General features: G+C 36.5%; 1 protein-coding gene across 2 annotated transcripts; it reads right to left on the bottom strand.

The window, feature by feature from the left end:
* ABHD13 (abhydrolase domain containing 13) lies at window positions 1-26031 on the bottom strand. Of its 2 annotated transcripts, XM_043994594.1 has the most exons (3): window positions 25889-26031; window positions 4419-5452; window positions 1-826 (listed from the first exon to the last, which is right to left on the bottom strand). In XM_043994594.1, the coding sequence occupies exons 2-3, from the start codon at window positions 5415-5417 to the stop codon at window positions 806-808; spliced, it is 1020 nt and encodes a 339-aa protein (XP_043850529.1). In that variant the 5' UTR covers window positions 5418-5452; window positions 25889-26031; the 3' UTR covers window positions 1-805. The 2 variants fall into 2 exon arrangements, with proteins under 2 accessions (XP_043850529.1, XP_043850530.1); XM_043994595.1 differs by lacking the exon at window positions 1-826 and having other exon boundaries at window positions 4275-5452.
* Window positions 26032-26309: the final 278 nt, after the last annotated feature.

Genomic DNA, 26309 nt, shown 5'->3' with positions numbered 1-26309 from the left:
TTTTTTAGACATTACTCCAACTTTTAATGTATCAATTTATTGCATATGTCAGTACAGAAAAATAGAAAGTGTTTTTTAAAATAAATTTATTGTAAAAAATCAAAATGTAAATGTTTAAGACTGCCATGGTTAGCACATAAATATACTGCAATGTTTGAATTTAATTTATAAAATGCATTACACCACTATTCAAATAAGAATGGCAAGGAAATGAAAAAATATATGACTTACATTATGAATTCAGAATACAATTTTTTTTTACATCCTGAATTTATTTTACGTAGAGAATTTAATTTTCAGTATACACTGTACTGACTGGAATTCTGCTAGCATTATAAATCATTTTCAACACCACATACCACTCTTCCCTGTTAAATGTGTATTTATATATGGCACTTTTATAAAGTGTCTCTTGTTCATAGTCCTATTTTAAAGTATATATAGTTCTAAAAATATGAAATATAAATGGAGGTATATTTGTGTCACTTGGCCAAGATGGATTGATTCATGGAGAAGATGAGTTTGCATTAATTTCACCATATGAATGAATGTATGACACTTTTGATTAGCCAAGAGATGCTGATGTGCATATATTATATATAAACAAACAGAAGTGCATTTCACTGACTACCTTCAACTGGGAGATTTAGAAATAGATGTTTGTGCTATGTCATTTTGTAACTTTACCTGAGTGATATGAAGGAAGATAGCTCAATTTAACTGGATAATCTGAAAGCATTATTTGCATTTTTTTCAAAATTTCATAAATGATGCCAAAAATAACGAGGGAGTCGTAGAATCCTTATTAGTAGTCTCCATTCATGACCTAGAAGAAAAAGTGATTTCTGAGAGACATGCTTATGATCTTATCCCAAATTTACTTCCAACTGGAATGGAATGCAATTTAAAATAATACAACAAAATATCACTTGGTTTGGCAAATTTTACAAGATAAAAATTTACATAAAAACTGTTATGGCCTTAAATCTTGTAAACCACAAAGTAAATCTATTCCCTCTACTGCTATTGACCAAGTGTATTGACAAGTAAATACTAAAATAAAACAATAGCCAAATGAAATGAATCTATACCACTTCTAGCAAGCCAGAACACAGCAAACGAACTAGTGAATAGCAGAGAGATGCATAAAATTAAAGCTGGAAAATATATAAATCTAGAATTATCAAGTGACCAAAATATCCACTGTAAAACAAGGGTAAGCTTCTCCAGAAGTTAAAATCCAAGTTCCATCCCCAGACCCTTTTTAAAAAGAAAGAAAAAAGAAACAGTAATGTAACATAATTTCAAAACTACTTGTTGCTCAGCGTGTGGCAGCATCAAACTAGTGCCTTTATGTATTTCAAAAGTGCTTTAAATGCATTAACTTCTATTGTATGCTGGTCAAGTTTCTTGCTTAGCAAACTCATTTTATTACTGCCTTCCTATACGATGAAGTCTATTTAGATTTCCCTTTCTGGGTGTGTTTCCCATTTCCAATTGGGTAATATAACTTCCATTGTTGAAGTATTTTGTCCAAGTACAATACCAAATTCGGTTTCTTTTATAACTCTTTAATGAAATGTCCTTATCCTGACATGATCCCATAAAGATGGAGTTTTGCTATATTTTAAGCAAGTTTTTCCCATAAACAACAATTACTTATTAAATTTAAGTTTCATCAGGGAATATTCTTATGGTAACTATTGAATGATAGAATCAGAAATTATATATATATATATATATATATATATATATATATATATATATATATATATATATATATATATATATATATATATATATCCATTATATATATATATATATATCCATTATTTCTGACAGATGGTCTGAAAGAGAATAATTGAATTTTTTCATTTTGTTATGACCAGATGATCACTTTCCATTATATATATATATATATATATCCATTATTTCTGACAGATGGTCTGAAAGAGAATAATTGAATTTTTTCATTTTGTTATGACCAGATGATCACTTTCCATTATATATATATATATATATATCCATTATTTCTGACAGATGGTCTGAAAGAGAATAATTGAATTTTTTCATTTTGTTATGACCAGATGATCACTTTTGGCCACACAACTTGAAATCTGTTTGAAAACAGGTTGCCATGGGTTTCATAGACCTCTGATGTACCATTAAAGACTGTTTCCCACCCCCTCAACCATCTGACTAGAGTCCTTCCCAAATACCTAGCAAAGAAAGATACAGCAAATCCCATATACAAATTGCTCAATACATTATAGAAGTCAGATCTGCTTTTCCTCCAAAAGACAGAGGGCATAATACACTAGCACCCTTAAAAAATTGCCTTTTAGCAATTTTTTTGATTTAACCAAAAGAGGGGAGGTGGGGTGTGATAAACATTTAGCATAGAAGAAAAAGGTTTGGTTTCAACACAAATTCCTAGTGTTTACAATTAAGTGTTGGTGTGTAAATGTGGACATTACTAATTGTTCATAACTTTCTAGAATCAAGTTATTATGTAATAATGTTAGAGCATGATGAAAATGTATGTTTTCCTTTGCATGATATTAAAAATATAAAACTTATTGGAGCACATGGACAAGACATTATGTTTTTATGGTGGAAAATTAATCCATATAGATTATGACACTTTCCAAAACCAGGGAGCTTTTCTTATAAGAAGAGCACTTTTCTCAATTGTTCAGTTATATGAAAAAAGTACTCCTAAATTACTCTCACTGACTTTATATCTTTAATATTGAAGTGGATTGTATTATAAAAATGTAATTTGTGAAAAATATTTCTGGTCCAAACTTCATAGAACAAGTTTTAAATAAGGCCAAAATTATTACTGATTTACTGAATCTTTACGCTATGGCTGCTTTTATTAAGTCAAGGAATGCAAATTGAAAAGGTATGAACTTAATGAGAACTATGTTTTAAAAAAAATTTGTATTGAAAAGTTGGTACATATGTAAAAACCTCATTTACATATAACTGTCAAACAATATTGAAAACAACTTACCGTATCTATGGCTCATCTGCTACATTTTTTGGTAAGGTAGCATTATGGAATACTCCAAGAATCAAAGGGAAAATATTTCTGCAAACATATCTAAATACTACTTCCATTTAAGCCTACTAAATAGTATAGCCTAGAAACCTTAAAAAAAATACTTGTGAAAATATGCTTTATGGCAAAGTCAGGAAATGCTCTGCCCTCCACTTCTACATGGATAAATACTTCCTATAAAATCTACCATTTGATGTAGACACTGTTCCTTTTAATAGCAGACGAAGGAGGAAACCAAAGAATATGATCTTTTCTCTTTTTTTTTTTCCTTTTTTTTCTTTTTTGGCAAATCCACTGAGCTGACATCCTGGCTTTGGCTTGGGGTTTACATGGATTATTGGGACCTTAAGATTCAAATAAGGGTTAAAGTTTAACTCTTCTATAGAACATATACAATCACAGAATGAGAAATACTTTCAAAGTTAGTTCTCTAAAAAGTTCAAATCTTTGTTATGGCTGCTATTAGTATGTCTAGCTACAGACTGTTAGTATTTACAACAGCTAAAATTCTCTTTGCCACCAAAATGACTATAAATGTTTAAAAATTTAGATAAACACAACCAACCGAAGCTGCAGTAAAATGCTAAATATCTATTTTTGCATGCCAAGGGGTTTGGTTGTACGCAACAGAAATACTATGATTACATTTTTCTACTTATTACTAAAGGGGGAAAAAGATCTCAGCACTCACAGAAGCTAAGTCAATGGCACCCTGCACATAGGCCTTATGGTTTATCCTTTTGACAAACATGTAATAAAATGTTTACATAAAAATAGATCTAACCCAGATGATAGTATACACTAGTATACTACTGGTGCTATTTACATTAAAAATGGTGAATTGCATAATTCAGGGAATAAAATACTGTCATGCATTTTGTACTAATTCTTGAAGTGAAATATGCTGTTATAGAACATAGTCTGCTAACCATGATTGTCCCAATATTTCCTAAAGTGAAGAATACGGAAAAATGTCTTGATATCTCCATTTTTTCTTCCCATCTCCCTCCCTTCCCCCCAAAGTATAAGAATAGCATTGATTATAGATTATTACCACTGCTGTAACCAGGAACTTTTGAATAGTCTCCATTATACTGGCATAAAATATGGATACCTATCCATATTGAAAGGTTTGATGAAAATGTATGAAACTATTCCAACAATGACAGTTCTTCAAATGTAAAAACTATCTGGATCATCACAGAGAAGTATTAAAGACCTTTCAAAGTTTAATTTTACTCTTTAGGCAAGTACAGACATAATACACATTTAAAAATTAACATTCTTTATCACTTCACACAAATCAAGATACAGTGCATTAATCAGAAAAAGAATATTATATAATTGTTACATTAGATGAAGTCTTTGCCATTTCTTCAGGGGAGTGACTTTTTATAACTTCTTTGATGAACTGTTCAAGTGCGGTGAAGTAACCCTGGCACTGCCATGTGTCATTATGAGTTCCATCAGGAAAAATTGCTAATCTCTTAGTCCGAGACGGGGAAAGTTCATAAAGCTGCTTCATCATTACTGGTGGAATTAACTGGTCTGACAGCCCAGAGATGAAAAGAGAAGGCATTCTGCACTGAGATATTTTTCTGTAGGACAGGAATTTATTTTTGTAGCACCACAAAGGAAGATATCTCATTGGAAAAAAAGAAAATAAAGTAGTGGCCATATGTGGTATGCTTAGAAACGTGTTCTCTACCATGATGGCTGAAATCCTATGGGAATTTTCAGAAGCTAAGTGAATAGCCACTGCTCCCCCCAGGGAACGGCCAAAAAGAAAAATTTTTGTTTTATCGAGATCAGGTCTGGTCATCACATAATCCAATACAGCTTCAGAATCTAAGTAGAGTCCTTCTTCACTTGCTTCACCTTCACTTTTTCCATAACCTCTATAATCAACTAGTAAAAGGTTAACTTTCAGGTTAACCAGCATAAGCAAAGCATTTGGGAGCCTGTGACCAATATTGCCTGCATTCCCATGAAAATAAATGATAGTTGGGGAGTATGTTGAATCATCTCCAGTGTATCTCAGCAAAATAAGATTGAGAAGCACTCCGTCTTTGGTTCTGATGAAAATGTTTTCATGTGGAATGCCAGTAGGCATAGGGACATAAAGGCGTGATGATGATGGCTGTTCTGGAAAATAAAGCAACACATCCTGGAATTTATATAGAATACCTGCTATCGACACAAATATCAACACAAGTAAGGTGATGCCTCCATACAGATGGAAAGTCACTATTAAAGGTAAAAGAGAAATACGGCAGAGAGCCCAAGACCATGAAGCTAAGGCCAACAGCCATCTTTCAACAAAGGTCCACAACATCCATGACTTTTCCATTGTAGGTCGCCTTGAACTATTATTCCATATGTATCCTAAAAAAAAGAAAGAAAGATATATATACATAACCAAAAATTCAACAAAGCATTTCATTTACTAAATTAAAAAAAAAAAACACCTCCAATCATCTTTTTTATAATATGTGACAATAGGTTTTAGGTTAATGCATGTGGACAGGTATTAAACACCCCTCACCCCCCCCCCAAAAAAAACAACAACATAGGAAAAGGAGGCATTTTGTAGAGATTTTACAACTAAGAACTTACTTCTTAAAAGTTACATTTAAATAATTAGAATATCAGATTAAGACGCTTTCTAATATAGTTACACAAAATATATTCAGGGAACAGTTTAGTCAAAGTTCATCTCAGGGATCACTTAAAAGAATTAGTGTACAGTAGAGTAAAAAAAAGATACTAAAACCAATAGAACTCTATTTTTTAAAAGTGAGATCTTGTTATAATAAATTGGTTCCTAAAATAATCTACTTTTTGCAGCTTTCAATCATCCCCTTTACTTGATCAATTCTCAGACTGAAACTTGACTACTCTAGCCCACACAACACATATCTATAACCCACCTAACTCACATTTCTGAAATGTACCAATTTATGAAGCCAGGTTAACTTTTATAGTGGTAGCCATGGCTAAAAGGAGCACTGCTTTCCTATTAAGAACACATATGAACTGATGATATGAATAATTTTTATATAAGAAAAATTATCATTAAAAAACTAGGAAAAAATCTATAAAAAAATGAAAAAAAATTCTTCTTTCCTTAAGGCATAATGACTTAGTTCAAAAAAATCTTTTTTAAGAGGCCTTCAAAACCAATTATTTCTTAGTATTTGAAAAAAAAATTTCCCCTTGCAAATGAGCTAAAAAGTGATAAACTGAAAAAACTGGCAAATTGAATAAGTTTTCTTCTTCAAAGGCAGAAAATTCAATGCCTTATGATTTTATAGTTATTTTTCATTTTTTAAAGTTTCACATTACTTATCATGCCAAAAATACATATGTAGAAATCATGTGAGAAAGACTGAAAACAACAACAAATTTAAGATAACACAGAAAATAGAATAAAATTACTGGGAAAGAACTACTAAAAATGTGAAATAAACCAATATAGACAGAAAGATATTAAGAGTATATACAGGGGCAGTGGATAATGCAACGGCCCTAGATTCAGGAGGACCTGAGTTCAAATCTGGCCTCAGACAATTGACACTTAATAGTTGTGTGACCTGGGCAAGTCACTTAACCCTCATTCCCTGCAAAAAGAGTATATAGCATGATTCCTTAAGGCTCACCAACATATTAAAATGTAAATATGGTATTTTAAAAATACACTGAAATCTTAACTTACCTTCATACTGCAACATTCTACTTGAGAGCAGAAAAAGGCTACAATCTTGTGCTACTATTATTCATTTTTAGACACTACCACCAGTATTTTTAATTTCCTCATTTAGTATAACAGAATTATAAATTTAGAGCAGGAAGAGATTTTCAAGGTCATTTAGTACACCTTTATTTTACAGATGAGGAAACTGAGTTTTAGAGAGGTTAACTGACTTGTCCAGAAACATAGGTCTTCTTGACTCCAAGTCCAATGTTCTATTCTCTCCACATTCTCTTTGTTGGTTAATAACTACTTAGCCTTACATGCTAATTTGATAGGCTAAAAATATAAGAACAGATTTTATGACCTAAAGAGTAATAATGTATATGAACATAAGTATATTAGAAGTGATAAATATGAGGGCTTAAAGAATGCTTTAAAAATAAAGCATAATTTAGACGTTTTTCACTGTGGTATTGATAATCAAACATTTATAGTAGTTCTCATTCTTAAATTGTTTACTTTTATAAAGCTTCTTTTCCAAAATTGAGTTATACATTAAAAATGTATTAGGCCTTTCTCTACATCCCAGGAACCAATACTGCCACCAAGCTGTAGTATGCTTTATTACAGTTAGCAAATCTGTTCAACCAGATTATAGACAATTTAACAGAAGAAATGGATATTAGAAAATATTAAATCAAGTTTAGGAAACTGCATACTTGTGACAAAGTCAGGTTACACTTAAATGAAAAAGGAATACTAAATAACATTATACTAAAAAGTTTCAGTCCAGAAACTTAAAAAATAAATCCTTCAGTAATCATTGCTAATAATAATTAGAGAAGGCTATCTGCTATTGTCATTTTTAGAATTTAAACCTCACTGTAATGTGTAACTGTTTTAAGGTAATTTCTTTTTAAAAAGCACAAGCAAAAAATCTCTATTGGTATATTCAATTTATAAAGAAACAATAAATCATTCCTTTACTCTAAAATTACTCTGGTACAAATTGGAAAAGAAGTGATATATTTAATAATAAAAATTTTGATATATTTTACAATGATAAATAAACATTAAAAAGAGGACAAAAGAATAATCAGATTAGGTTTAGAAGATATAATATGTTTTACAAGGTAACTAAAGGAAATAGACAATTGAGAAACAGTACTGAATTTCAAATAACTGCTAATTTGAAAACCTAACATCAAAATTCTACTGTTTTTGTTATGATTCACAGGGAAAGAAGCTCCTTGAACAGTGAAGCCAATTCAGAACATGAACAGGGGCAATTATATGAATTGTATTGATCTGAATAAATCCTACTGGAAATAATCATGAGGTCCTAAGAGAATTGAGCTGAGCCCTCCCTAGGTGTTTTCAAACAGTGATGGAAAATAAGACTAGACACTTCTGGAAACAAAGTCAAAGGCTAAATATATAACTATTTAAAAAATTTTTTTTAGCTATTTACTTAGAATTTTCCCCACCTTACATGTAAAAACAAATTGTAACATCGATTTTTAAAACTGCGTTCCAAATTCTCTTTCTTCCTCCCTATCCTTCCCCTTAAGAACTCAAGCAATTCAATATAAGTTATACATGTGCAGTCATGCAAAACATAGCAGACAAAATAACTTTAGAAAAAGGAACTAACAACAAAAACAAAAAATATACTTTCATATGTATTCAGATACCATCAGTTCTTTCTCTGTAGATGGACTGCATTTTTCATAAGTCCTTCAGAGTTGTCTTAGATCACTGCATTGCTGAAAATAAGTCATTTACAGCAGAACATCTTACAATATTGCTGTTATTGTGTATACAGTACATTTCACTTTTCATCAGCTCATGCAAATCTTTCCAAGTTTTTCTGATAGCATCCTGCTCATCTTTTTTTAAATAGTAAACTACATTCATATAGTATTTTAAAGAGAGATTTCCTTACAGAACATCCATAAGGTTGATTATTACAACAATAATAGCTAACATTTATATAGTACCTTATACCTGAGAAAGAATTTTCTTCACAATAGCCCAGCAAAGTATCATCATTCTCATCTTACATTGCTCTTGCCTCTGCTTCAAATTTTTTCCCAGTTACTATTGCTGTTTCCCTCTATCCTATTCGCTCACCATGATATTTACTCTATTTTCTTTTACCCTTTCCCTCCTCAAAAGTGTTTTGCTTCTGGGGCAGCTAGATGGCGCAGTGGACAGAGCACCGGCCCTGGAGTCAGGAGTGCCTGAGTTCAAATCCAACCTCAGACACTTAACACTTACTAGCTGTGTGACCCTGGGCAAGTCACTTAACCCCAACTGCCTCGCTTAAAAAAAAAAAAAAAAGTCTTTTGCTTCTGACTGCCCCCTCCCCAAATCAGCCCTCCCTTCTTTCACCCCCCCATTCCCTTTCCTTCCCAATATATAACTATTATGTCTGCTTTGTCAGTCCTTCAACCTGCCTCCACCCCCACTATATTCCTCTGAAACAAGGGAGGAAGCAGAAATTTGGGGAAAGAAATATGAGTTTACATTTATATAGTACTTCATAACCCACAAAGTGTTTTGTTTGTATCATGTTCCTCACAACCTTTTGAAGAAATAAGTATTATCACCACTTTACAGAAGAAACTTCCACAGGTGATGTGACTTGCACAAGATCACACAGTAAGTCAGTACAGAGCTATCTATGCTTCTTAGGTCTCCCAAATCTCAGTCCTAGGCTGTTCCTCCTAATGAGGATATTCAGCCTCAGTCTGAGAAGTGACAGGTTGTGGTGATTGTTGTTGTTATCATCATCGTAGTTGCTGTTATTGTTATTATTATTATTACTATTATTATTATTATTATTACAAACTGGGTCTTCTCCAACTAACCCAGGCTGGAAGTGTAGGGGCTACTCACAGGACTGATTCAATTACTGACTGGCACGAGGGAGCTTTGATCTGCTCAATGACCTATCTGGTGGGGTAAATTCCAACATGAGGAGGGGGCAACCTGGTCTCCTCTCACCACCTTTCCTTCCTTGGCACTCATTATACTAACACCAAATGTAGGCGTTGCCCATTGCAGATCAGAACTCCCGAGCTCAAGAGACCTGCCAATCTCTGCCTCCCTACTACTAGCTGAGATTACAAGCATGTGCCAACACTTAACTACAGAAAAAAACACTGTGCTAGGTGCTCTGTGATACAAGGAAGTATAAAGACAGTCTCTGGTGTCAAGATATTTACAATTTAGTTTAGGAGACAAAACATATGCACGTGAAAAGGTAGCTAAAAATATAAGGCAATACATAACTCACCAATCCACATCCCCTTTCCTGTAACCTTTCTCCAAGTCATTAGAATCATAATTACTATTGCCTACTTTCTCCACTTTGATCTTCCATTAATACCTCGAGTCCATTCAACATGTCTCAACATGAAATCATTTCTCTGAAATCTGTTCCACTTCCTGGTTTCCATTTGTCAAAGGCTAATCATTCTCTTTCCTGCCTAATACTCATAATCTCAGTCATCTGTGACTCCTTCCTTTCCTTTTATGAACAAATATCCTACTCTGCACTAACCCTAACCCTAACCCAACTCCATTTCCACTGCTATCACCAATATTTAGGCCTTCAATATCACTTATCCAAACTTTCAATAGCCTCCTGACCATACTCCTAGTATCCAATACAACCTATCTACAGCCAGATTGATTTTGCTAATACACAGTTCTGATTATATCACATAACTGCTAAAAATATTCAATGGCTTCCGGCTGCCTTTTCACTAAAAAAAAGTCTACATTTTCAACATTCAAAACTGTATAATCAACTTTTCAACCTCTCTTTTCTTTTTTTCTTTTCTTTTTTTTTTTTTTTTGCAGGGCAGTTGGGGTTAAGTGACTTGCCCGGGGTCACACAGCTAATAAGTGTTAAGTGTCTGAGGCCGCATTTGAACTCAGGTACTCCTGAATCCAGGGCTGGTGCTCTATCCACTGCACCACCTAGCTGCTCCCCTATCTTTCCTTATACTACAAATGCATAGCAGTTTTATTCTAGTTAAAATAAACCAGTCACCATACCCCAAACACTGTCTACCGTTAATTTAGACTTTCACTTCCCAGATTTCACTGTCACCTGATCTCTTCCCTACTCCTCAAGTCCCTACTTAAATACCGCTTTTTCCATAAAGCCTCCAGATTCCACCAGTTTGAAGGATCTTTCTTTCCTTCATCTGATTTCAACACACTTCATTTGTACTTCTCATATGCACTGTCTAATTTGTTTTTCATTTCTGTATGTTTTCTATTGACTTATAAATCCTAATTTCATTGCCTCCTTGGTCCAAAGATTTATTTCTAATTCTCCTAGTATACTGCACACAATGGAAAGTGTAAGGGGAAGAACAATGATATCAAAGGCTAGTGTTTGGTAAATGGAAAGCTAAATTGGAGTTTGGTAATTAATCTGCACTCATAATCAAGATTTCATTTACCTTCTGAAAACCATTTAATCGATGTCAATGAAGATTTAACTGTAGTTACCCACCCTTATTTTGCTACCAAATGTGTTGATAGCCTCTAAAAAGTCTTTCTAACATGCTTCTTAGGCTTTTTTCTTTTGTTTTAAGACAGGCACCTCTTTAGAGAAAGTATTCTAGCCAAAGATTCTCTAAACTTCTTTTGTGTTTGAATTCTGAATTGAGAGATTACAGTTATTTGAGGGCTTTAGTTTCCTGAGTAATGGCCATTCAGAATATTGCCATTAATGTAAAACAATTTTTACCTCTGAAAATACAGTAAACAGTTCCTGAAAATTGAATTCTCAACTCAATTAGGAGAACAATTACTTGTCCATTGCTATTAAGTAAAATCCCGCAATGATTAAGTAAAAGCACACCAATATATAAAAACCAACATTCAAAAAGTCCTTCTTTCCTCATAAAAAATCCATGAATGTAGACTGTTGATGTAGCATGATTTCTAATATACAGATAAGAAAATGGAAGTTTAGAAGAGGCAAGGCAACTTACCCATGGTCACACAACTACCAGAAAAGTCATAATTGAACCTAGGTTTTCTAACTTTCCTAACAGTTCTCATTCTATTATTACCACAATACCTCTTGGGGGGAAGAATGAACATTTAGTCAGAAAGCTGAAGGGTATCTTGTAAGATTTAAATGACTCTTAAGAGAACTTTCTAAATGAATCCCAGAAGCACAACCTCCTAAAGAATGTCCAGAGCTATGGGAGAGAGCCACATAAGGTGAAGGTAGGGCTAGTGTGATCCTGGTTTATTAATTAAAGTCATTTTTTTTAAAAGTTTCCAAGTGTTTATTAGAAAGAATGCAGACATTAAAAAAAAATTCCACTGTTCTGAACACAAATAGAAAGGTTTTTGTTTTTGGTTTTTTTTAGCCTTATGTTGAGCCAAAAAAAAAAAAAATCCAATAGTGGATTATACATTTTTTCCACTTGTTTTCCATATTGACACTGGAAATACAAATTTGCTCTAAATGTAGAGAATGACAAGAAATAATGTATAGCTATTCTTCCTCTTCCATACTTAGATATAAAACCTTAAAGGTGAAACAATACCAAATGCACAGGCTTCATAACCATTTAAATTTGGGCTTCATGGGGCAGCTAGGTGGTGCAGTGGAAAGAGCACTGGCCCTGGATTCAGGAGGACCTGAGTTCAAATCCAGCCTCAGACACTTAACTCTTACTATCTGTGTGACCCTGTGTAAGTCACTTAATCCCCACTGCCTCACCAAAACCAAAAACAAACAAAAAAAAAAGTGAATAAATTTGGGCTTCACTATTTTTAGCTAGGATACATTTGAAACACTAGTGATCATTTAAATACAATATGAAGTGAAAAAAATTTAAAGAAAACATTAATGGAACAATCCCGGAGACACTCCAGAGGTACGGCAATATCATCAGCTCAAGTTGTCAGTAAAACTTGCACAAGCAGTTTGATTCTCTGTACTCAAATCTGTACTAAAATTTAAAATTCTCTCTAGTCTACCCTGCTGAATTAGGGGGAAACTTCTTAAAACAAGCTATGTTTTCCCAGTCTCTGTGTTATGAAGTACTAAAGAGATTCGGTAAACTTTTTTTTTAAACTGCAATAACTGTGTTCATTGTCTATACCTCAAATGCTTCTTGGAAGTCTGAAAAATGTTCATGAATAAAGGTTATTGCCTCAGCTGACTTAAAACTGATCCATATAACAGTACCCATCAACCTTTGGTGAACCAACCCTTTTAAAAAAGATGGAAAATGGATTAAAGGAGGCAAATACAGTATCTTCCTTTAGAGCAGTAATTCTCTCTATTATGAAAATTTTACAATGAAATTATCCTTCTTTCCCCAAGCCCTGAAGAAGACACTTTTTTCTTTACTCCAGATTTGGCATCTTTTCATCATCACTGTCTGGTGAATCATCATCTGTTCTGGTAAATCTGCATCCTTATCGCCCCGCCATGCTCTTCATCATCGCAGAGAAATGGTCAAATTTGGATTTGTCTTCACGCCCAAAATTGGACAAGTCTTCATCATAGACCAACATCTAGCCAGTCTCAGTTCCATGTGTTTTATGTCACTTCAGCAGAATAACCAGGGAAGAATTCCAAAAATACTATTTGGAATTCTCTGGCATCTGGGAACTCACACAGCTAACCCCAGAATCTTTGGGGTATGGTCAACCTGAGCCCCATATTTCAGGAACAAGAATCCCATGTCTGTAGTAAGGATTCACTTTCTCTAACACAGAAGATTGGGGGGGGGGGGAGAACATGGCAACTTTTATTTCCAAACTTTTACTTTTTGTTTCCACCTAAGAATACTGATTTCATGTTAATTCATGTTAATCATGAGACAATTATATATGAAACTTTAAAAAAGGAAGTATAACTAGAATTTAAATCTATCCCCTACCTTCCCCAAAAGATGGATATGATCAGCTAAATATTCTGTTCATTCCAATAATTAGTATACTTCTCTTCATTTCCTTAAAAGGAGAAAGAGGGAGAGAGAGAGAACACACACACATACATACTTCTATACATGTGGAAAATCATCTTTTCAGACAAACAGGGACTTAAGCTAATTTTTCTCATTATATAAAATAATCTTTCTTCTTTCTCTAATTGACTCAATGGCTTTGCCAATGTCAACAATGTATTTCAAAACAAAGTGGCCAAATTTCAAGTCAACTCAACAAGCATTTATTAAGCACCCAATTATGTAAGAGACACTATGTTAAGTGGAGGGGATACAAAGAAACACAAAAGTCCCAGTCTGTTCCCAAGGAGCTCACAGTCTAATTGGGGGGGGGGTGGGGATGGGGGCAGGGAGCACAACATGAGGAAACAACTACAAACAAGATATATATTGAATAAATTGGAGATATACAACAGAAGGAAGGTACTGTACCAGCATAAGGGAGATAGGGAAAGGATTCTTGTAGAAGGTGGGGTGACTTTAGCTGGAATTTGAAGGAAGCCACTAAAACCAGGAGGAGATGAGGAAGGAGAGAATATATGTATGGGTGTGTGTGTGTGTGTGTGTGTGTGTGTATACACACACACACACACATCCACAGTCATATATAAATATGTATGTGTATGTATGTACATATGTATGTATTATACCAGTTGATATTTATAACAACTTTTGAAGTAGAGCAAAAACAATCTTCATTTTATAGATGAAGAAAATCAAGCACTCATTAAGCCCCTGAAATGAGATACTAGGGACACAGAGAACCTAATAAAACCATCTCTGTCCTCATGAAGCTTACATTTTACTGGGATGGACAATATAAACACATATAATTATATATAAAATAATTATAAAGAGAGATGTAGGGAGAAGGGAGAAATCCGAAAAGGCTTCATGTTGAAGGTAGTATCTCAGCTGAGCTCTGAAGGCGACTACTCACTAATGTAAAAGAAGTATAGGAAAGGAATGACAGACTATGCAAAGGCTTGGGGCCAGGACTCAGAGAAATAACTCACCTAACCCAACTAAGCCTTCTGATGCCACCTAGTGGTTCAAGTCTTACCCACCTCTCTAATGGCAATATATACTGATTGAAAGGAAAAATTTAAAACATTTTATACCTATGTAACCTCAAACTTTATTTAACTTATAAAAATTTACAGCAAAAAAAAAATGTACAGCAAGCCAGTTAAGATGTCCATCTTAATGTTATCTACAATAATACAAACAACTACTAATAAAATATATCTTTATAACTAATGAATAATACAGTCTATACTACTATAGATTACTGGAAATTGATAAAAATAAAATTGATGAAAAAATTAACAGAAATATTACTTAGGGGACTGATACATTTTTGTTACTAATATTCACTGGTATCAAATGCCTCAACGCAAGGGTGTTGATAAAATAAATAAAAAGCAATAAAAAGGAATGGTTGATAAAAGTCTAATGGACTGCTTTAAAAACTATCAATCCATATGAAATATAAATATCTGCAATAATGAACAAACTATTGCAACACAACAATTAGGAAACTCAATCAGGCAATAATCAATAATCAATAAAGGCAGTGCTCTTAATAAATAGAATGAATGTATACCACATTAACAGGTAAAAAATGTATTTTTTGATTCCACACTTCAATAACATTTCTTTATATTTATAATTTATGTTATTCTTAGTAACTTCCCATAATGTCATATTTCCCCTTGGAAAATTAATTCAAGATTATGTTTATAGCTGTAAATAAGCATAGGTATCCAGATTACAGTGAGGGTGGTGAGAGAGCACCACTATTCAATCACAGTTCCAGATGCTTCTCTCTCCTATCTCACTTCAGTTAAATTAAGATTGAGATTCAACATGCTCCCAACATCCCTATTTTTTTTGAGCCAAGGATTGAAAATTTGAGAAACCATGCCATCTGGACATCTGAAATGGAGACACAGATGTGCTTCATCAAAAAGTTGGAGACTGTAAGGGGGTAAAATTCTAGCTATACTGTCTAAAATTTCTAATGAATGGTCGCCAATAAATTATAAGCTTTAGCAAGAGTTTAGACTTTTATCTATTATCTATTTTTCTATTAATTTCACATAAGACAATCAAGAAAAAAATATAAATTAAATACTCATGTGAGGTGAATGAACAGTCACTGGCTATTAATAAGTTAAATGGCAACTTGCTATTGTAATGATTGGAATGACGCCGCCTACTGGAGACTTGCTGTGGAGAGCTCCACCATGAGGAAAATGCCTCAGAGGCATTGTGGCTTTTCCTTGGTGTCAGGAAATGACGTTTGCTCATGGGTGCTGTCTATCAAGTCTACCAGCCAATCAACTGGAGGAGCCTCCTATGGTCTGGGAGGAGACAGGAAGGAGGAAAGGGAGCCTGCGCAGGGAGCGCTGGCCTTTTTTGGCTTCCGGACTTGATGGTGGTGGTGGCAGAGGACTTCACAGGAGATTTGAGGATAGGAATGCCAGGCTGTTAGAATTCTGTTCTCAATCTTTTTCTTTCTATTTTCCAATAAACCCTTAAAAACCTAAACTCATTTTATCAGTGATTTTTAGTCAGTTTCCCCCAAACTGGGGGAACACATTAGAATCCACATTTAGAATCTTAAATTACACACTATCCAAGAACATTTCTACAATAGTAAACCTTTCTGAACAAGATTTGAGAATGCTTTTAATTTATACTGAGTTAGAGCAGCTAGGTGGCGCGGTGGATAAAGCACTAGCCCTGGATTCAGGAGGACCTGAGTTCAAATGTGGCCTCAGACACTTGACACCAGCTGTGTGGCCTTGGGCAAGTCACTTAACCCTCAAGTGACCACCCCCCAAATATATAAGTATATATGTGTATATATATGTATGTGTATATATGTGTGTACACACACACACACACACACACACACACACACACACATAGTCTAAGCACCCTATACTTGAGTATTAGATCCTAAACCCAAAGAGGATAGCATGTTATCATGGAAGAAGTCATCATAAACTAATCTGAAAAATCATATTTAAATAAAAATTGATTGAATCTAAGTTCCTTGAAGTCAGTGTTTTAAAAAAATTTTTTGGTTTTTACTCCCTCCCAAAACCAATGACTAGAATAGAGCCTTTAAGATATGTACTTAATAAGTGCTTGCTGAAAAATAAACATTCTTATAGCCAAAACTAGGGCAACAAGGATGAAAAAGAGTGAAAAACTTTAATGTTGTAGTTAAAGTATTTTCTTAAGAATCCTAATCCTTAATGGCTCCAAGACTTACAAATGGGTTGTGTAAAGAGTTTGCTTTAAATCAGTTTTATAGAATACAGAACAATTTCCTGTAGACACAATGTTATTAAACATGGCTTAGGTTCCTAGACAAAGCTATAAAAGTCTATTTAACCAGTAATGCAGATGAAAAACTTCAAGTTTCTAATGAAAAGAGTATTATTAAAATAGTAACAATTAAAAAGAATAAAATGTAATAAAAATAGAATTTCTAAATGTGTATTAGAATATACTGGTGCTTGAGAAAAGGGATAGGTACTAGATCTGTGATTTCACTGATCAAGGGGGTTTAGTGGATAGAGAGTTAGGGCTGGAGTCAGAAAGACCAGAGTTCAAACTTGGCTTCAGAGACTTACTAGCTGTGTGACCCTGGGCAAGTCATTTTTTTTTGGGGGGGGGGGTGTGTGCAATGTGGGTTAAGTGACTTGCCCAGGGTCACACAGCTAGTAAGTGTCAATTGTCTGAAGCTGGATTTGAACTCAGGTCCTCCTGAATCCAGGGCCAGTGTTCTATCCACTGTGCCACCCAGATGCCCCCTCAATGGGCAAGTCATTTTAACTCTATCTGCCTTAATCCACTGGAGAAGGAAATGACAAAACACTCCAGTACCTCTGCCAAAAAAAAAAATCAAAATGGACTGTATGGTCCAGGGGATCCCAAAGAGTCAGACACGACTGGAAAACAATGCCAAGTGCTAATAATAGTTCACAAACTATCATTATTATATAAGGTTGTTGGTGACATTTTTTAGGTGCCTGAGTGGATAGAGTGTTGGGTCTAGAAGAAAGAAACTCAGGAAGACCAGAGTTCAAATCCGGCCTCAGACACTTATTTACTAGGTGTGACTGAGCAGGTTATTTAATCCTGTTTGGCTCAGTTTGCTCATCTGTAAAATGAACTGGAGAAGGAAATGGCAAACCACTCCAGTATCATTGCCAAAAATATTTCCATGAACAGTATGGTCCACAGGGTCACAAAGAATTGGGACAACAACTGAATGACTGACCAACAACAAGGCAAATCTGGGACAAGGAAACTCCTTCACCAATACAAGATAGTCCATTTGCTGCAACTTGATGTCAAGAGAGATTTCTAGAGAGGTTAAGTGACATGCCTAGGGTCACATAGCCAATATGTGCCAGAAGTGAGGCTTGAACCTTGGTTTTGTGGCTCTGAGGTTCACTCTCTATGCACTACAGCAGAGATGTCAAACACATAGCCTTGTGTATGTAGCCCCCAAATCAATAAAAATAAAACGTAGGGAACATCACATTTTAAAACTTATATGTGGCCCACAGGGACCCTATGTACAAATTAATGGCCACCATTTCTATTTCAGTTTGACACCACTGCACTACAGTTCCATGTTGTCTCTCTTGAGAAAAAGAGTATTTAGTTACAAAAGGGAGAGGTTAGAAACAGACTCTGAAGAGAATTTCTGGATACTGAAGGAGTTTAGGAAAAAATGGTTTACCTCAGGAAATTAGGCAAGACTGAGGACAAAAGACAAGGTAACTGAAAAAACAATATCCTCAGCACTGAATTCAACTGTGTGTTAAGTGGAGATGGAGAAGAGAATCAGATAAGGGAAAAGAACACCTTTCAGAACTCATCATCTTTACTTCAAAATACACCTCTCCTTCAAAATTCCTTATTACTGTTAATGGCACCACTCCTCTTTCCAGTCAGCTAAGTGCACAATCTCAGTCATACTTGCCTCCTTTCTATCCCTTAGCTCATCCATCCAGTCAGTTGCCAAATCTCTTTCCAGCTCCAGAGCACTGATTTCACAACTGTCCCCTTCTCTCCACCCTCAGGCTCTCAACACCACTAGATTAGACTAATGAAATATACTGTTCTTCATACCTCCAGTCTCTCACCATTTCAATCCAACCTTCACACACCTGTCAAAGCGATTTTCTTCCCATTCAGTCACTCTCTGAAAGCAAATAAACCTCCTTTGACTTGCACTGAAATTCCTTTACAACCTGACTTTAACATACCTTTTCAGCCTTATATATGCATGAATGCATGATTCCCCTTCAAAAACTATAGTCCAGTCAGTAAAGCCTTAATTTTCACTATCATACATGATATCATTTCCCATTCCCTTTCCATACACTGACTCTTCCCCATCCCTGGAACATGCAACACTGTATGAGACTTAGTTGAATCCTCACCTTCTGGATGACAGAAGTGGATCTAGTGATGGAAGGGACCTTAGAAGTCATCTAATCCAATCCTCTTATTTTACAAATGAAGAAAGTGAGACCTAGGGAGGTTTAGAGACTTGCCAAAAGTTCGAACAGGTAGAGTGGTAGAAGGACTGAAACAGAGGTCCATCCTTAGAGCACTGCCTCCCCCTTCAGTGCTCTTTTCTCCATACCACCTTGCCTCCTGAAGGATTTCACACAAACCTCTTCAACAAATTTACTTTGTATACATTGATATATGTCCATGTCTTCACATCCTTTCATTCTTCCACGGAATGTAAGCTCCTTCAGGACAACCTGGCATAATAGACAGTGGACTCTGGAGTCAGTAATACCTGGGTTCAAATTCTGCCCCCAATACCTCCTAGCTGTGTGAACCGTAACAACCTTTTGGGGCCTCAGTTTCCTCATATGTAAAATGAGAGAGTTGCTTATAAGATCCTGTCTTCTTTTTCACTTTGTGTCTCCAGCATGTAGCAAAGTGTCTGGCACTTGGTAGGTTCTTAATAACTGCTTACTGATTGAGATCACCACTGAAGAGGCAGAGAAAGAAAAAAGAAAAACTGTATCTGGGGCCAGATACTGTGTAGCTAACACAACTCGAAGACACCTTAAAGAGGTGGTATGCTTAAGTGGAAAGTGCACTGGATTGGAAGTCAGAGGATCTCTTTTCAAATCCTAGCTGTAACACCTTGTACAGATTATTTCACCTCACTAGGTCTCAGTTTTGTTATCTATAAAATAACATGACTGGCCTACACATCCATTCCAACTCTTTATCTATGATCCAAAGATATCCTAGGTAGGTCCAGAAAAGGGGTGAGGGAAAAACCACTGTGTTCAAATAAATGCTTTGTGTATGTATGTCATAAACACTTTTTCCTTGTTCAGTTATTTTCGGTCTGACCCCATTTGGGGTGTTCTTGGCAAAGATCCTGGAGTGGTTTGCTCATTTCCCAGCTCATGTTACAGATGAGGAAACTGAGGCAAACCGAGTTAAGTGACTGCCCAAGGTCACATAGCTACTGAGGCAAAATTTGAGGCCTGTACTTTATCCACTAGCTGCCCCTTGTAAACTCTTAGGTGTCTTCATAAATTCAGCTGAATGGTGAATTAGTATAAACATGCATATATAACTACTATGTATATGTATACGCATACATATATAATGTATACATACCACCTCTTTCCTCATTGTAATAAAATCTCTGGGTCAAAACACATACAGTCAGCTAGCTGGTGGCACAATGGATAGAGTGCTGGGTTGGAAACTGGGAAGACCAGGTTTCAAATCCAGCATCAGATACTCAGAGCTATTAAGCTGTATGATCCTGGGCAAAGAATTTATCCTCTATTTCTCTCAGTTTCCTCAATTGTAAAATGAAGATAATATCAGTACCTGTCTCACAGGGTTGTTGAGGATCAAATGAGATTATATTTATTAAGTGCTTAGCACAGTGCCTGTAGCATAGTAAGTACCACTTTTAGTTATGCCATTAAAGCATCAAGCACATTGCCTGGAACATAGCAGGTGCTATAGAAATGTCTATTTCTTTCACGTTACCAAATATCTATATAGTCACATACACAGAAGACATGTATACACACACTGTACATGTATGTATATACACGAGTTATATATGTATGAATACATGTATACGTAACTATCACAAAACTACTGTTTATTATACATAGTTATAGCATAATTGAATCATTTCAGAAGGCCTTAGAAATGACTGGTATAAATATGAGGTATTTTCTCTTTTGCAAATTAAAGGTGTAGAATCTAACAACACCTGAATAAACCATCACTAACAAACTACACAAGGATTATACTTAAGTTTATTTAGTTTATATCATTTTAATGGTCTTAGCTTTGTGTTTGAATAAATCTAGCCCTAAACCCAAGATGATGTCCTGGAAGAAAACAACCATAATCTGTCTGTTAAAAAAAAAAATTAGAAGATCAGATAACTTCAATTAAAATGTAAATTCCTTAGGAGCAAAGTGTTTTAAAATTTTCTTTTAAGCCCTCCAGCCTCCCATCTCCCCACCACCCCCACCCCCCCCAACCCAATCTTTCCTGTTTTCATGAAGGTCATGATCTAACATTCACCAATTATTATATTATGAAATGAGACATCATAATTGCATAAGGAAGAGACAAAGTGAAAACTAAGAGATTCTCAGGAGAATGTATCACTACTGACTAATAAGGGGGTTTGGGGGAGATAAGAAAAAAAACAACAGTGAAATATTCATGGAGAAGGCAGCATATAAACTAGAACTTAAATTTTTAGTAGTTCCCTTTTGCCTTTAGGAAAAAATATCAACTGCTCAGCTCGAATTTTTTAAAGCCCTCCAGAATCTAGATACCCTCAACTTGCCTTGATTTATTTTACATTACTCCTCACAAACGCTATGGACTCTATATCTCAGCTAAAATAGCCTACTGGTGAAGTAACTCCACCTTCTCTCCATGTCTGTTCCCTTTGGACAGGTTGTATCTCCTCATGTCTGTAATATAATGCCTTCTCATTTTCACTCCACAGACTTCCCTAGCTTACTTATAGCAAAGTTTAGCTTTTCATGAATTTCCCCAATTGCTAGTGCTCTCTCATTGCTGAAATTTCTTTACATCTGTGTATATGTAACCCCAAGGAGAAAGTACACTCTTTAACAGCAAGAATTTTTTCATATTTTTGGCTCTGTATCCTTAATACCTAGCATGGAGCCTAGATCATAACACATATTTTTTAAATGTTTGCTGAATTTTATGAAAATACTATTTCAAATGTGGTAGAACACTGTATACAATGAAAACTCTCACTCTCTTCTTAAAACTCTTTACAGGGGGGCAGCTAGGTGGTGCAATAGATAAAGCACCAGCCCTGGATTCAGGAAGACCTGAGTTCAAATCCAGTCTCAGACACTTGACACTAGCTATGCGCGCCCCCCCCCCCAAGTCACTTAACCCTCACTGCCCTGCAAAAAACAAACAAAAAAGGAATTAAAAAAAAAACTCTTTACAGTTTGACTTCCAGTAACATCATTTAACTGAAATCGATGTCTGCAGTTACCAATATCTTGTGTTAAATCTAATGGGCTTTTCTCAGACTACCTCTTCCCAACCTCTGCAGCCTGTGACATTGTCAATCATCCTCTTCACTTGGATAGTCTGTTCTGTCTAGGTTTTCATTACACTACTTTCTCCTGATTTTCCCCTTACTTGTATGATGGCTCCATTGCTTTCTCCATTGCTGGAACTTCATCCACATCACACTGGATAAGAGTGGGGGTCTCTAAGGCTCTGTCCTAAACCTAATTCTCTTCTTCCTCTATAGTTGTTCACTTGGTGATCTCATAAGCTTCCATGGTTTCAATTATTATCTCAGATACCTCTCAGATCTACTTGTCCAGCCCTACCTTCTGTCCTGACCTGGAGTCTGGAATCTTCAGATTCCTTTTAGATATTTTAAACTCACTCTCTCTCTCTCTCTCTCTCTCTCTCTCTCTCTCTCTCTCTCTCTCTCTCTCTCTCTCTCTCTCTCTCTCTCACACACACACACACACTCCCCACCCCCAGCCCTCCTTTCTTCCTGTCTTTCTAATTACTGTCTAGGGTACCACCATCCTCCCAATCATACAGGCTCACAACCTGGGTGTCATCCTTGACTTCTCACTCTCATTTATTTCCCATTTCCAATGAGTTGTTAATTCCTATCATTTCTACATAACATGTCTCTGATACAATGACCATAATAGTGCAGGTTCTTATCACCTCAGGCCTGAACTGTTCCACTAACTTGCTGGTTGATCTCCCTGCCTCTCCCACTACAATCGATTGTCCACTAAGCTGTCAAATTAATTTTCCTGAAGCAAAAGTCTGACTATGTCACTTCCCTATTCAAATCTCTAGTGGTTATCACCTCTAGAATAAATATAAAATCCTTTCCTTGGGCACATCATAACCTGGCTCCTTCCTACCTTTCCAATCTTCTTACATCTTACTCCTCTCCAAATATTCTTCAATCCAATGACACTTGTCTCCTTGCTGTTCCATGCACACAAGGAACTCTGGCATTTTCACTGGTTATCTTCCATGCCTGGAATTCCCTCCCTCGTCATCTCTACCTCCTAGGGTCTCTTGGTTTCACTCAAGTCTCAGTTAAAATCTGAACTTCTGCAAGAAATCTTTGCAATGTATCATGCATATATTTTGCTTATATCCAGTTGTTTGCATGTTTTCTCCCCTATAAGAATGTCTTTTCCTTGACAGCAAGGGCTATTTTTTTGCCTTTCTTTGTCTCTCTAATATTTAGCATAATGCCTGAAACATAATAGGAGCCTGCTAGTTTACAATGCTAGGTCTCTGATTGACTAATTAGTGCCACTGACACAAATGTCAGTGGAAGGGAAGGGAAGGGAGACACGGTTTTTGAATCTCAGGTCCTCTACATGAAATCCAACCTCATACATTTACTTAGCTGTGTGACCCTAGTCAAGTCATAACCTTTGCCAGTCTGAGTTTCCTCACCTTTAAAATGGGGATAACAAATAGCACCTACCTTCCAGGGTTGTTGTGAGAATCAAATGAGATAACATATGTATTTGTTGTATGTGTATTTCACAAAACTTCAGGTGCTAGATAAATGATAGTTATTAAATATCTAGTGAGCAGTTGGAAATGCAGGTTTTATATTCAGTTAAGAGTTTAGGGATAGAGATATTTAGAATCATTTGTGTAAAGGTAACTGAATCTATCTAAATGAATGAATTTGCCAAAGAAAGAGTAAAAGGACAGAAAAAAAGGGGGGCAGGGTGCAACCCAGGACAGATTTTTAGGAAATACATTTAAAATGGCAAAAATAAAAGAAGAGGAAGAGAAGGAACTATTAGATAAGAGGGGATCAAGAAGGAAAAAACAAAACATACACACACGTTCGAGTGACAGTCCATACTGACTGCTAGTTTGTATTGGGCAGAGATAATGCTTTTTAACTATTTAAATATAATTAGTTTCCTTCATAATTTTATGTATCTTATTTTATGCATTTCTCAATATTATTTGGAAAAGGGATCCAAGGATTTCAGCAGACTGCCAAAGGAGTCCATGACATCCAAAAGAAGGTTTAGAACTCCTAATCTCCAGTATTCCTAATGAAACCAATTCATGAAAGCTGAACATCATTATAGCCAAAAGAACATCAGGAGCCATTCCTCCAACGCTTTCATTTTTACAGTTAAGGAAACTGAGTTTGGGGGTGGGGGTAGAAGGATGGTGTTAAGTGACTTGAAGTTAGGCAGAGTAAGTTGGAGGTTAACTTCAACCCAGCTCTCTCAATTTGAGAATCGATGCTCTTTGGCTTTTAGGCTAGATCTAAGCAGAACACTATCCTCAAGAAGCATATCAAACTACCTTGTCTGGTTTCTTTTCCCTCATACTCAGTTCAAATCCTACCTTCTTTAAGAGACCTTTCCTCCTACGGCTAGTGTCTTTACTCTGAGATAACCTCCATTTACCTCTTAAATATTTGGGAGACCTATATAGTCGTTCGAATGTTGTTTCCTCCATTAGAATATGAACTCTAGAATGTGAGCTGTTAAAGAGCAGGGACAGGTTTGTTTTTTGTTTTTGTTACTTTTTTACTTTTGTTTGTATCCACAGCTTCCAGCAGTTTTTCCACACACAACCATGCCTGAATGACACAGGGTCCTTCTTACCACTACCTCAGTAATAAAATCTCCTTGAATGAGATATGAAACAAATATCAAGATGCTATGCTGTAGTAAGGTTTATTCGGAAGACTTAAAAGTCACCCCTGAACTTTCTCAAAATTATTTTTACTTATGAAAATTGATGTTTTCCTTTTAAAATATTTGATGCATTTTATTTTTACATCACTCAAAATTACCGTCTCCACCTGGTCCACTTAGATTTTAAGGAAACATCATTTATACCATGCCAAAAAGCTGTGTAGCTATTCGTTTTTTCCCCTGCCTCAGTGTTTTCGGGGAGGAAGGAGGACTTTTAGGGTACCGACTTGTCAATCTAGTTGGTGCAATTCAACACAAGGAGCATTTAAGTTTTTGGCACCGGAGTGCGCCGGCTAGGGATGCTTGGTTACAAGTTCCAAGCATCAAATGCGCGTCAGGGTAACAAGTCCCCTTGTTTTCCAAAAATGGCTTTTCAGCTACTAGGTTACAGGATGAAGAGCCGCCCCTGGGGTGACAGGCAGACACTCCTGCCCCGTAAGACACACATCGGCGGTAACCAAGGTTCTCATTGCAGCCACCCACGGCTCCAGCCAAATGCGCCCAAGAAACAGAACCCTTTCCTCCCGGCCGCGGGGGCGGAAGCGAGCGCTTATTTCACTTTAAGGTCGCCTCTCGGCCGGCTCCGATCCGGGAAGAAAAGGAAAGTAAAGCAGGGATACTGCTTCAGTCCAGCGAGCCCAGGGACACGGACTTCTTTCGGGGCGTCCGTTCCGGCCCCCGCTGCTCCCGGTCCCGGCACCTGTTGCAAGTCATTTCCCCCCGGGGGCCGCAGCCGCCCGGGGTTCGCCTGGAGGAGAGCGCAGCCGACCCTGGCCCCCAGCCCTCCCCCGGGAACCTCACTTACTCAGATACGCTCCTCGGCCGCGCAGACAGCAAGAAACATTAAACCGGGAAGCACGCAACAGCCCGGACCGCCGCTTCTTCCGTCGTTCTTCATCCTCCTCCTCCTCCTCCGCCTCCTCGCCCCGGTCCGCAGCCGCCACCGCCGCCACCTCCTCCGGAGCTCCTACGGCGTAGCTCCAGCCACTTCCACTTCCGGCCCACGTTGCGTGTGTCACCGCCTAATGTCGCCCCGCGGGCTCACGCTCCCGACTCCTCCGCCTACTCCCCCTCCTCCGTCCCTCGCCGCGTCAGGAACCGCAGCTGCCGCGGCCACCCGCAGCAGCGTCCCTAAATCCACTACCTGCCTGCGCACCTAGACATGCGCAGTGGTGTCAGCGTCCAGGGAGGGCTGGGTCTGCATGGGGGTAGGGGCGGGACTACGT

This window comes from Dromiciops gliroides, chromosome 3 (assembly GCF_019393635.1).
Source record: "Dromiciops gliroides isolate mDroGli1 chromosome 3, mDroGli1.pri, whole genome shotgun sequence".
NCBI lineage: Eukaryota > Metazoa > Chordata > Mammalia > Microbiotheria > Microbiotheriidae > Dromiciops > Dromiciops gliroides.
This window is presented reverse-complemented; position numbering and strand designations above follow the sequence as displayed.